Below are 13,741 nucleotides of genomic sequence, written 5' to 3' on the forward strand. Positions count from 1 at the left end.
AATACTCGACCTAGTTCCGTTGCGGGAAGAAACTCCTGTAACTTCAGTGCCCAACCCGTATCACGACAAGACGTGAAATAATCATGTTGGTCCACTATGGAAAATGTGTAGATGTCACGGTTTAGTTTAACCCCCTCAAACGTGAAACTTACACGTTTGCGTTAACACGCTCCAGTGGAGAGCAGTGGCGTATCCAGGACATTTTTTGGGGGGTGGCCAAGATGGGACACAAAGCTAGAGTGGGGTGGCCATGGCATAGCGAAGTTAAATGCGTATATGTACGCAGCCGACCATGGATCAAATCCCGGTCCTTTGCTGCATGTCACATCCTCTCTCTCTCCCATGATTTCCTTTCTCATAACTGTCAAATAAAAGTGTCTATCCTGTTAAAAACAGTCGTAACCACCAATCACAGACAGTTCTCAAGTATCTCTGGTTATTTTAACATGTCTATTTTTAATCAGTAATTATGGTCAGGATAGGGTAAATATTTTCTAAGAACTATTTTCTTGTAGTGGATTTAAGTCCTTGTCACTTCACAAGTTAGATTAGATTAGCAAAATTAAACTGCTTTTAACTAATCCTATACAATAACATGTATCAGTCGTCAGCTCATCATCTGTGTCACCTGTATTGTTACCTGAGTTTGCTTTACTAATTGAGGCACCATCTTGTGGTTACATGAAAACACAGAAATCCAACAGGACAAACCAAAATGCTTAAAGATAGGACTTTATTCAAAAGTGTATCTGTAAAAGAAAATTAAGTTTGTGAGGAAAAAAACAAAATATTTGTTGTTCTTTACATGTTTAGTTTATGTTATTATTTAGCTTAGATATAATTTGTTAGAGATACTGGAATTTGAATTTCTTAGTTTGTTCTTTGCCAGGAGTGTTTTTATTTAACCACAAGAGGGGACTTAAATAAGTAAAGCAAACACAGGTAACACAGAGAATGGCCTGACTGAATAATTTCATTAGGATGCCTTGTGATGTATGAAAATGTACAAAAAGTGTTTTTTAGCCCAGACAGTATTCATGTCCAAGGCCTTGATGAAAGTATAAATTGAAACGTTGGCTTTGATTCAGCATTACATTAATATGTTTTTAAAATCAAACAGTTAAGACTCAAAATCATAAATAGTCAAGATGCTTCTTCATAATTTAACTTATGACATTTGTGCCATTTTAATGCAATTTACTCTGCCTATTTAAACTTCTAAAAATATATGTGGACTGTGAAGATGAGCTAATTGATACAAACAAAAAGTCCTTTTTAAACTCCCCTTAAACCACAGAGCAAATAAATAAGTCACAGCTTGTTTTTTTGTGTTTTAACTTAAATCTACTGTCACATTATATTTAACACACTGGTTGGCGAAAAATATAACATTAGCTATAATTGAACACACACATCTGCAAAAACCACCATCTGTCTTCCAGAAAATAGCGTTTTATATTTCATGGCGATGTATGAGTGGAAATAAGGTGTGGCCCCTTTAAGAGCTGCACGCGTCCTCTTTACCGTCTGCACTCTCTCAGGATGCTAATCTAGCTAGTACAGTGTAGTTCGACTTTTTCAGTTTTCCTACACATTCACAGGGAACTACGATATAACTAAACATTAAATTACCATACCTCTCAATCTACAGATTCCCGCGTTTTTATCGTTGTATTTGTTGCTGTTGTAAGACTGTCCACCTGTTTCACGGAGCAGCAGCCAGCGCGCGCATCTCATTAGTAACCTGACCTGCATGGCCAAACGTCCGCTGAGCAGAAATCAGCTCTCAGAGCCTCAGTATGACTATTACTGTGTTATTAAAAAAGGTAAAACTGGACCTAAATCGGTTGATCAGTTGTCACCATTGATTGACAGCATTTCTCTTGTTTCTTGTGTTGACAAACTTGACCGACTACCTATCAGATCTGGGGTGGCCACAGGGGTGGCCAATGAGCTTTCGGGATAGAATCGCAGGATTTTCCCCTAGAATCGCCAGTGCCTCTATCAGAATCCAGAGTTTTGAGAAGATTGGGGATACTTAATTTTTCACCCCCCAAAAAAAACTGTCGTTTTTTTTTTCTGGTCGAAATTTTGAATTTCGATATCTCAGCTCTGGAAGGGTCTAGAGCCTCCATTGTTGCACTCAGGTCTAAGTCTCATGGCCCTCTATCAGAATCCAGAGTTTTGAGAAGATTAGGCATACTTAATTTTTCGCCCCAAAAAAAAACTTAAGGGGTAACACTGTCGTTTTTTTTTTCGGGTCGAAATTTTGAGTTTCGATATCTCAGCTCTGGAAGGGTCTAGAGCCTCCATTTTTTTGCACTCAAGTTTAAGTCTCATGGCCCTCTATCAGAATCCAGAATTTTGAGAAGATTGGGGATACTTAATTTTTCGCCCGAAAAAAAAAACGTAAGGGGTAACACTGTCGTTTTTTTTTCGCTGCGAAATTTTGAGTTTCGATATCTCAGCACTGGAAGGGTCTAGAGCCTCCATTGTTGCACTCAGGTCTATGTCTCATGGCCCTCTATCAGAATACAGAGTTTTGAGAAGATTGAGGATACTTAATTTTTCGCCCCCCCAAAAAAAACGTAAGGGGTAACACTGTCGTTTTTTTTTCGGGTCGAAATTTTGAATTTCGATATCTCAGCTCTGGAAGGGTCTAGAGCCTCCATTGTTGCACTCAGGTCTAAGTCTCATGGCCCTTTATCAGAATCCAGAGTTTTGAGAAGATTGGGGATACTTAATTTTTCGCCCAAAAAAAAAAACGTAAGGGGTAACACTGTTGGTTTTTTTTCTGGTCGAAATTTTCATTTTAGATATCTCAGCTCTGGAAGGGTCTAGAGCCTCCATTTTTGCACTCAAGTTTAAGTCTCACGGCCCTCTATCAGAATCCAGAGTTTTGAGAAGATTGGAGAAACTTCATTTTTCGCCCAAAAAAAAAAACGTAAGGGGTAACACTGTTGGTTTTTTTTCTGGTCGAAATTTTCATTTTAGATATCTCAGCTCTGGAAGGGTCTAGAGCCTCCATTGTTGCACTCAGGTCTATGTCTCATGGCCCTCTATCAGAATCCAGAGTTTTGAGAAGATTGGGGATACTTAATTTTTCGCCCAAAAAAAAAAAACGTAAGGGGTAACACTGTCGGTTTTTTTTGGGGTCGAAATTTTGAGTTTCGATATCTCAGCTCTGGAAGGGTCTAGAGCCTCCATTTTTGCACTCAGGTCTAAGTCTCATGGCCCTCTATCAGAATCCAGAGTTTTGAGAAGATTAGGGATACTTAATTTTTCGCCCAACAAAAAAAAAAAAACGTAAGGGGTAACACTGTCGTTTTTTTTACGGGTCGAAATTTTGATTTTCGATATCTCAGCTCTGGAAGGGTCTAGAGCCTCCATTGTTGCACTCAGGTCTAAGTCTCATGGCCCTCTATCAGAATCCAGAGTTTTGAGAAGATTGGGGATACTTAATTTTTCGCATCCCCAAAAAAAAACGTAAGGGGTAACACTGTCGTTTTTTTTTTCGGGTCGAAATTTTGATTTTCGATATCTCAGCTCTGGAAGGGTCTAGAGCCTCCATTTTTGCACTCAGGTCTAAGGCTCATGGCCCTCTATCCGAATCCAGAGTTTTGAGAAGATTGGGGATACCTAATTTTTCGCCCAAAAAAAACAACGTAAGGGGTAAACACTGTCTTTTTTTTTCGCGGCGAAATTTTGAGTTTCGATGTCTCAGCACTGGAAGGGTCTAGAGCCTCCATTGTTGCACTCAGGTCTATGTCTCATGGCCCTCTATCAGAATACAGAGTTTTGAGAAGATTGGGGATACTTAATTTTTTGCCCCAAAAAAAAAAACGTAAGGGGTAACACTGTCGTTTTTTTTTTCGGGTCGAAATTTTTAATTTCGATATCTCAGCTCTGGAAGGGTCTAGAGCCTCCATTGTTGCACACAGGTCTATGTCTCATGGCCCTCTATCAGAATCCAGAGTTTTGAGAAGATTGGGGATACTTAATTTTTCGCCCCAAAAAAAAAAAAACGTAAGGGGTAACACTGTCGTTTTTTTTTTCTGGTCGAAATTTAGAATTTCGATATCTCAGCTCTGGAAGGGTCTAGAGCCTCAATTTTTGCACTCAGGTCTAAGTCTCATGGCCCTCTATCATAATCCAGAGTTTTGAGAAGATTGGGGATACTAAATTTTTCGCCCAAAAAAAAAACGTAAGGGGTAACACTGTCGTTTTTTTTTTCGGGTCGAAATTTTGAGTTTTGATATCTCAGCACTGGAAGGGTCTAGAGCCTCCATTGTTGCACTCAGGTCTAAGTCTCATGGTCCTCTATCAGAATCCAGAGTTTTGAGAAGATTGGAGATACTTAATTTTTCGCCCAAAAAAAAAAAACGTAAGGGGTAACACTGTCGTTTTTTTTACGGGTCGAAATTTTGAGTTTCGATATCTCAGCACTGGAAGGGTCTAGAGCCTCCATTGTTGCACTCAGGTCTATGTCTCATGGCCCTCTATCAGAATACAGAGTTTTGAGAAGATTGGGGATACTTAATTTTTCGCCCAAAAAAAAAAACCGTAAGGGGTAACACTGTCGTTTTTTTTACGGGTCGAAATTTTGAATTTCGATATCTCAGCTCTGGAAGGGTCTAGAGCAGGGGTGGCGAACCCGCGGCTCGCGAGCCGCGTGCGGCTCTTTAACTGCTTTTTTGCGGCTCGGTTCAGTCATGTTCAGTCGGTTCAATCACTTTTCATTCAGCTTTTTTTGAATTTCTTAATTTTATTTAAAAATAAATAGGAATGACTTGAAATGTATTTTCTGAATGTAATTGTACTTTTTAAAATAATATATTATTAATATTTTTTCCTTAAATATTTTTAACAGAACCTCAACTCTCGCGTAATTTAACGTGGCTAGCCTATTGTTGACTGACAGGAGCTGCCGCTGTCAGGTTAACGTGAAGTACGTTAGTATGAATTATCATGGCAGAATCAAAGAAGCATACAGCTAAGCGCAAATATGAAGATGAGCACAGAACATTTTTATCTGAATGGGAGGATTTATATTTTTTTGTTGAACGAAATGGAAAACCATTCTGCTTGATATGCCAGACGTCGTTGTCTCATTTTAAGGCTTCAAATCTTGAGCGCCATTTCACATCACTCCATTCTACGGTCGCCCGGGATTTTCCCAAAGGCAGTGAACTTCGCAAGCACAAGGTAAACACTTTGAAACGTCAGACAGAGAAGCAAAGTCAGCTTTTTCGGAAATTTACCAAGCATTCAGAGACAGTGACATTAGCGTCATATCAACTGGCATGGAACATTGCTCGTGCAAAAAAACCATATCGTGAAGGGGAATTTCTTAAAAAGTGCCTTAGTGATGTTGTTGCTATTCTTTGTCCTGAAAATGAAAATTTGAAACGTTCAGTAAAGGACCTTCAGCTGTCACGGCACACAGTTGAAGAGAGAATATCGGACATTAACGACTCAGTTGAGAGACATTTATATTCAGATCTGCAGAAGTGCCGGTATTTCAGCATTGCTTTGGATGAGTCTTGCGATGTTCAAGATAAGCCACAGTTGGCGATATTTGTACGATTTGTGTCAGAAGACTGCACAATTAAGGAAGAGCTGCTTGACATTGTGCCACTTAAAGACAGAACCCGTGGCATCGACATAAAAGAGACACTGATGGCTGTTGTTGAGAAAGCAGATCTGCAGTTATCAAAGCTAACAGCAATATCCACTGACGGAGCACCAGCCATGTTGGGATCTGGGAAAGGCCTTGTAGGGCTGTGTAAAGCTGATGACCGGTTTCCTGAATTTTGGACATTTCACTGTATTATCCACCAAGAGCACTTGGTGTCTAAAAAGTTGAACTTTGATCACATCATGAAACCTGTGCTGGAAATAGTCAATTTTATACGCACACATGCTCTCAATCACAGGCAGTTCAAAAATCTAATTGCTGAACTTGATGAAGATCTTCCATCTGATCTGCTTCTTCACTGTGCTGTGAGATGGCTTTCAAGAGGTAATGTGCTTTCTCGTTTTTTTGAGCTTTTAAATCCAGTGAAGCTGTTCCTCGCAGAGAAACACAAGGACTATCCTGAGCTACAGGATCCCCAGTGGATTTCGGACTTGGCTTTTTTGGTCGACATGCTGCATTATCTGAATGGCCTCAATGTGGATCTGCAAGGGAAGTCAAAGATGGTGTCTGACCTGGTGCAGAGTATTTTCACATTTGTCAACAAACTCAAGCTGTTCAAGACTCATCTACAAAAGAGGCAGTTAACACATTTTCCATCCTTGTTGAAGGCAAGTGGACAAGCAGCAGAGGTTGTAAACGGGAGTACTGCACGGTATGCAACACTGCTTGAAAATCTCGAACAGAGTTTTGAGGACAGATTCTCCGGCCTACGCCAAAAAAGACCACAAATTTCATTTCTTATCAACCCATTCACTGCTGAATCAGACTGTTTAAAAGCCCCTTTAGTGGAAGATGAAGCAGCAACTCAGCTTGAAATGATTGAACTTTCTGAGGATGACAGACTTAAAAGTGTTCTGAGGGAAGGAACCGTGGAGTTTTGGAAGATTGTGCCGAATGAGAGATATCCCAATGTCAAACAGGCTGCAGTCAAACTATTGTCAATGTTTGGGTCAACTTACATGTGTGAATCACTTTTTTCAACACTGAAACAGGTGAAATCAAAGCATCGCTCTGTCCTGACTGACACGCATGTGAAAGAATTACTACGAGTAGCCACAACTGAATACAAGCCAGACTTAACAAAGATTGTGGAAACCAAGGAGTGCCAGGTGTCCCACTGAGTCATGTAACCTTTTAGGTAGGCTGTCTGATACTATGACAAACATTGACAAACATTTAAATCCTTGAAAACTATTGTGTGATATGTAATTAGTAATTGTAATAAGTAATACATTTTGATGTTATTGTTAGACACATCTGTTGTGTGGCTCTTTGCAGAGATGAGGGATTTTTTTTGGCTCATCATGCTGAACAGGTTCGCCACCCCTGGTCTAGAGCCTCCATTATTGCACTCAGGTTTAAGTCTCATGGCCCTCTATCAGAATCCAGAGTTTTGAGAAGATTGGAGAAACGTTATTTTTCGACCGAAAAAAAAAAACGAAAGGGGTAACACTGTGGTTTTTTTTTTCGGGTCGAAATTTTGAGTTTTGATATCTCAGCACTGGAAGGGTCTAGAGCCTCCATTGTTGCACTCAGGTCTAAGTCTCATGGCCCTCTATCAGAATCCAGAGTTTTGAGAAGATTGGAGATACTTAATTTTTCGCCCCAAAAAAAAACGTAAAGGGTAACACTGTCGTTTTTTTTACGGGTCGAAATTTTGATTTTCGATATCTCAGCTCTGGAAGGGTCTAGAGCCTCCATTGTTGCACTCAGGTCTAAGTCTCATGGCCCTCTATCAGAATCCAGAGTTTTGAGAAGATTGGGGATACTTAATTTTTCGCCCAAAAAAAAAAAAACGTAAGGGGTAACACTGTTGTTTTTTTTCTGGTCGAAATTTTGATTTTTGATATCCCAGCTCTGGAAGAGTCTAGAGCATCCATTGTTACACTCAGGTCTATGTCTCATGGCCCTCTATCAGAATCCAGAGTTTTGAGAAGATTGGGGATACTTAATTTTTCACCCAAAAAAAAAACATAAGGGGTAACACTGTCGTTTTTTTTTTCTGGTCGAAATTTTGAATTTCGATATCTCAGCTCTGGAAGGGTCTAGGGCCTCCATTGTTGCACTCAGGTCTAAGTCTCATGGCCCTCTATCAGAATCCAGAGTTTTGAGAAGATTAAGGATACTTAATTTTTTGCCAAAAAAAAAAAAAACGTAAGGGGTAACACTGTCGTTTTTTTTTACGGGTCCAAATTTTGATTTTCGATATCTCAGCTCTGGAAGGGTCTAGAGCCTACATTGTTGCACTCAGGTCTAAGTCTCATGGCCCTCTATGAGAATCCAGAGTTTTGAGAAGATTGGGGATACTTAATTTTTCGCACAAAAAAAAAAACGTAAGGGGTAACACTGTTGTTTTTTTTTTTTTGGTCGAAATTTTGAGTTTCGATATCTCAGCTCTGGAAGGGTCTAGAGCCTCCATTTTTGCACTCAGGTCTAAGGCTCACGGCCCTCTATCAGAATCCAGAGTTTTGAGAAGATTGGGGATACTTAATTTTTCGCCCCAAAAAAAAAACGTAAGGGGTAACACTGTCGTTTTTTTTTTTTCGGGTCGAAATTTTGAATTTCGATATCTCAGCTCTGGAAGGGTCTAGAGCCTCCATTGTTGCACTCAGGTCTATGTCTCATGGCCCTCTATCAGAATCCAGAGTTTTGAGAAGATTGGGGATACTTAATTTTTCGCCCAAAAAAAAAACGTAAGGGGTAACACTGTCGTTTTTTTTTTCTGGTCGAAATTTTTGAATTTCGATATCTCAGCTCTGGAAGGGTCTAGAGCCTCCATTGTTGCACTCAGGTCTCTGTCTCATGGCCCTCTATCAGAATCCAGAGTTTTGAGAAGATTGGGGATACTTAATTTTTCGCCCAAAAAAAAAAACGTAAGGGGTAACACTGTCGTTTTTTTTCGGGTCGAAAGTTTGAGTTTCGATATCTCAGCTCTGGAAGGGTCTAGAGCCTCCATTTTTGCACTCAGGTCTAAGTCTCATGGCCCTCTATCAGAATCCAGAGTTTTGAGAAGATTAGGGATACTTAATTTTTCGCCCAACAAAAAAAAAAAAACGTAAGGGGTAACACTGTCGTTTTTTTTACGGGTCGAAATTTTGATTTTCGATATCTCAGCTCTGGAAGGGTCTAGAGCCTCAATTTTTGCACTCAGGTCTAAGGCTCATGGCCCTCTATCAGAATCCAGAGTTTTGAGAAGATTGGGGATACCTAATTTTTCGCCCAAAAAAAACAACGTAAGGGGTAAACACTGTCTTTTTTTTTCGCGGCGAAATTTTGAGTTTCGATGTCTCAGCACTGGAAGGGTCTAGAGCCTCCATTGTTGCACTCAGGTCTATGTCTCATGGCCCTGTATCAGAATACAGAGTTTTGAGAAGATTGGGGATACTTAATTTTTTGCCCCAAAAAAAAAACGTAAGGGGTAACACTGTCGTTTTTTTTTTCGGGTCGAAATTTTGAATTTCGATATCTCAGCTCTGGAAGGGTCTAGAGCCTCCATTGTTGCACACAGGTCTATGTCTCATGGCCCTCTATCAGAATCCAGAGTTTTGAGAAGATTGGGGATACTTAATTTTTCGCCCAAAAAAAAAACGTAAGGGGTAACACTGTCGTTTTTTTTTTCGGGTCGAAATTTTGAGTTTTGATATCTCAGCACTGGAAGGGTCTAGAGCCTCAATTTTTGCACTCAGGTTTAAGTCTCATGGCCCTCTATCAGAATCCAGAGTTTTGAGAAGATTGGAGAAACTTTATTTTTCGCCCGAAAAAAAAAAAAAAAACGAAAGGGGTAACACTGTCGGTTTTTTTTCGGGTCGAAATTTTGAGTTTTGATATCTCAGCACTGGAAGGGTCTAGAGCCTCCATTGTTGCACTCAGGTCTAAGTCTCATGGCCCTCTATCAGAATCCAGAGTTCTGAGAAGATTGGAGATACTTAATTTTTCGCCCCCCAAAAAAAAACGTAAAGGGTAACACTGTCGTTTTTTTTACGGGTCGAAATTTTGATTTTCGATATCTCAGCTCTGGAAGGGTCTAGAGCTTCCATTGTTGCACTCAGGTCTAAGTCTCATGGCCCTCTATCAGAATCCAGAGTTTTGAGAAGATTGGGGATACTTAATTTTTCGCCCCCCAAAAAAAAAAACGTAAGGGGTAACACTGTTGTTTTTCTTCTGGTCGAAATTTTGATTTTCGATATCCCAGCTCTGGAAGAGTCTAGAGCCTCCATTGTTGCACTCAGGTCTATCTCTCATGGCCCTCTATCAGAATCCAGAGTTTTGAGAAGATTGGGGATACTTAATTTTTCACCCAAAAAAAAAAAACATAAGGGGTAACACTGTCGTTTTTTTTTCCGGTCGAAATTTTGAGTTTTGATATCTCAGCACTGGAAGGGTCTAGAGCCTCCATTGTTGCACTCAGGTCTAAGTCTCATGGTCCTCTATCAGAATCCAGAGTTTTGAGAAGATTGGAGATACTTAATTTTTCGCCCAAAAAAAAAAAAAACGTAAGGGGTAACACAGTCGTTTTTTTTACGGGTCGAAATTTTGAGTTTCGATATCTCAGCACTGGAAGGGTCTAGAGCCTCCATTGTTGCACTCAGGTCTATGTCTCATGGCCCTCTATCAGAATACAGAGTTTTGAGAAGATTGGGGATACTTAATTTTTCGCCCAAAAAAAAAAACGTAAGGGGTAACACTGTCGTTTTTTTTTCTGGTCGAAATTTTGAATTTCGATATCTCAGCTCTGGAAGGGTCTAGAGCCTCCATTGTTGCACTCAGGTCTAAGTCTCATGGCCCTCTATCAGAATCCAGAGTTTTGAGAAGATTGGGGATACTTAATTTTTCGCCCCAAAAAAAAAACGTAAGGGGTAACACTGTCGTTTTTTTTTTTGGTCGAAATTTTGAGTTTCGATATTTCAGCTCTGGAAGGGTCTAGAGCCTCCATTTTTGCACTCAGGTCTAAGGCTCACGGCCCTCTATCAGAATTCAGAGTTTTGAGAAGATTGGGGATACTTAATTTTTCGCCCAAAATAAAAAACGTAAGGGGTAACACTGTCGTTTTTTTTCGCGGCGAAATTTTGAGTTTCGATATCTCAGCACTGGAAGGGTCTAGAGCCTCCATTGTTGCACTCAGGTCTATGTCTCATGGCCCTCTATCAGAATCCAGAGTTTTGAGAAGATTGGGGATACTTAATTTTTCGCCCCAAAAAAAAACGTAAGGGGTAACACTGTCGTTTTTTTTTTTGGTCGAAATTTTGAGTTTCGATATTTCAGCTCTGGAAGGGTCTAGAGCCTCCATTTTTGCACTCAGGTCTAAGGCTCACGGCCCTCTATCAGAATCCAGAGTTTTGAGAAGATTGGGGATACTTAATTTTTCGCCCAAAATAAAAAACGTAAGGGGTAACACTGTCGTTTTTTTCGCGGCGAAATTTTGAGTTTCGATATCTCAGCACTGGAAGGGTCTAGAGCCTCCATTGTTGCACTCAGGTCTATGTCTCATGGCCCTCTATCAGAATACAGAGTTTTGAGAAGATTGGGGATACTTAATTTTTCGCCCCCCAAAAAAAAACGTAAGGGGTAACACTGTCGTTTTTTTTTCGGGTCGAAATTTTAATTTTCTATATCTCAGCTCTGGAAGGGTCTAGAGCCTCCATTGTTGCACTCAGGTCTATGTCTCATGACCCTCTATCAGAATCCAGAGTTTTGAGAAGATTGGGGATACTTAATTTTTCACCCAAAAAAAAAACGTAAGCGGTAACACTGTCGTTTTTTTTTTCTGGTCGAAATTTTGAATTTCGATATCTCAGCTCTGGAAGGGTCTAGAGCCTCCATTGTTGCACACAGGTCTATGTCTCATGGCCCTCTATCAGAATCCAGAGTTTTGAGAAGATTGGGGATACTTAATTTTTCGCCCAAAAAAAAAAACGTAAGGGGTAACACTGTGGGGTTTTTTTTCTGGTCGAAATTTTGAATTTCGATATCTCAGCTCTGGAAGGGTCTAGAGCCTCCATTGTTGCACTCAGGTCTATGGTTCATGGCCCTCTATCAGAATCCAGAGTTTTGAGAAGATTGGGGATACTTAATTTTTCGCCCAAAAAAAAAAAACACGTAAGGGGTAACACTGTCGTTTTTTTTTTTGGTCGAAATTTTGAGTTTCGATATCTCAGCTCTGGAAGGGTCTAGAGCCTCCATTTTTGCACTCAGGTCTAAGGCTCACGGCCCTCTATCAGAATCCAGAGTTTTGAGAAGATTGGGGATACTTAATTTTTCGCCCAAAAAAAAAAACGCAAGGGGTAACACTGTCGTTTTTTTTTCGCGGCGAAATTTTGAGTTTCGATATCTCAGCACTGGAATGGTCTAGAGCCTCCATTGTTGCACTCAGGTCTATGTCTCATGGCCCTCTATCAGAATCCAGAGTTTTGAGAAGATTGGGGATGCTTAATTTTTCGCCCCCCCAAAAAAACGTAAGGGGTAACACTGTCGTTTTTTTTTCTGGTCGAATCTTTGAATTTCGATATCTCAGCTCTGGAAGGGTCTAGAGCCTCCATTGTTGCACACAGGTCTATGTCTCATGGCCCTCTATCAGAATCCAGAGTTTTGAGAAGATTGGGGATACTTAATTTTTCACCCAAAAAAAAACGTAAGGGGTAACACTGCCGTTTTTTTTTACGGGTCGAAATTTTGATTTTCGATATCTCAGCTCTGGAAGGGTCTAGAGCCTCCATTGTTGCACTCAGGTCTAAGTCTCATGGCCCTCTATCAGAATCCAGAGTTTTGAGAAGATTGAGGATACTTAATTTTTCACCCAAAAAAAAAAAAACGTAAGGGGTAACACTGTTGTTTTTTTTCTGGTCGAAATTTTCATTTTCGATATCTCAGCTCTGGAAGGGTCTAGAGCCTCCATTTTTGCACTCAAGTTTAAGTCTCATGGCCCTCTATCAGAATCCAGAGTTTTGAGAAGATTGGAGAAACTTCATTTTTCGCCCGAAAAAAAAAAAAACGAAAGGGGTACCACTGTCGTTTTTTTTTTCAGGTCGAAATTTTGAGTTTCGATATCTCAGCTCTGGAAGGGTCTAGAGCCTCCATTGTTGCACTCAGGTCTATGTCTCATGGCCCTCTATCAGAATCCAGAGTTTTGAGAAGATTGGGGATACTTAATTTTTCGCCCAAAAAAAAAAAAACGTAAGGGGTAACACTGTCGTTTTTTTTTCGGGTCGAAATTTTGAGTTTCGATATCTCAGCACTAGAAGGGTCTATAGCCTCCATTGTTGCACTCAGGTCTAAGTCTCATGGCCCTCTATCAGAATCCAGAGTTTTGAGAAGATTAGGGATACTTAATTTTTCGCCCAAAAAAAAAAACGTAAGGGGTAACACTGTCGTTTTTTTTACGGGTCGAAATTTTGATTTTCGATATCTCAGCTCTGGAAGGGTCTAGAGCCTCCATTGTTGCACTCAGGTCTAAGTCTCATGGCCCTCTATCAGAATCCAGAGTTTTGAGAAGATTAGGGATACTTAATTTTTCGCCCAAAAAAAAAAAAACGTAAGGGGTAACACTGTCGTTTTTTTACGGGTCGAAATTTTGATTTTCGATATCTCAGCTCTGGAAGGGTCTAGAGCCTCCATTGTTGCACTCAGGTCTAAGTCTCATGGCCCTCTATCAGAATCCAGAGTTTTGAGAAGATTGGGGATACTTAATTTTTCGCCTCCCCCCAAAAAAAACGTAAGGGGTAACACTGTCGTTTTTTTTTCGTGTCGAAATTTTGATTTTCGATATCTCAGCTCTGGAAGGGTCTAGAGCCTCCATTTTTGCACTCAGGTCTAAGGCTCATGGCCCTCTATCAGAATCCAGAGTTTTGAGAAGATTGGTGATACTTAATTTTTCGCCCAAAAAAAACAACGTAAGGGGTAACACTGTCGTTTTTTTTTTCGCGGCGAAATTTTGAGTTTCGATATCTCAGCACTGGAAGGGTCTAAAGCCTCCATTGTTGCACTCAGGTCTATGTCTCATGGCCCTCTATCAGAATACAGAGTTTTGAGAAGATTGGGGATACTTAA

At 40.2% G+C, this 13,741-nt stretch overlaps 1 protein-coding gene across 1 annotated transcript; it reads left to right on the plus strand.

Annotated features, from left to right (window-relative positions):
* The first annotated feature begins 1,753 nt into the window (after positions 1-1,753).
* On the plus strand, positions 1,754-6,819 carry LOC148975133 (general transcription factor II-I repeat domain-containing protein 2A-like). The gene is made up of 2 exons (XM_089118261.1): positions 1,754-1,826; positions 5,417-6,819. Exons 1-2 carry the CDS (start codon positions 1,754-1,756, stop codon positions 6,817-6,819), a joined length of 1,476 nt encoding a protein of 491 aa, XP_088974387.1.
* The last annotated feature ends 6,922 nt before the right edge of the window (positions 6,820-13,741 follow it).

The sequence above is a fragment of the Pimephales promelas genome, chromosome 13 (assembly GCF_988280905.1).
Source record: "Pimephales promelas chromosome 13, fPimPro1.hap1.1, whole genome shotgun sequence".
Lineage (NCBI taxonomy): Eukaryota > Metazoa > Chordata > Actinopteri > Cypriniformes > Leuciscidae > Pimephales > Pimephales promelas.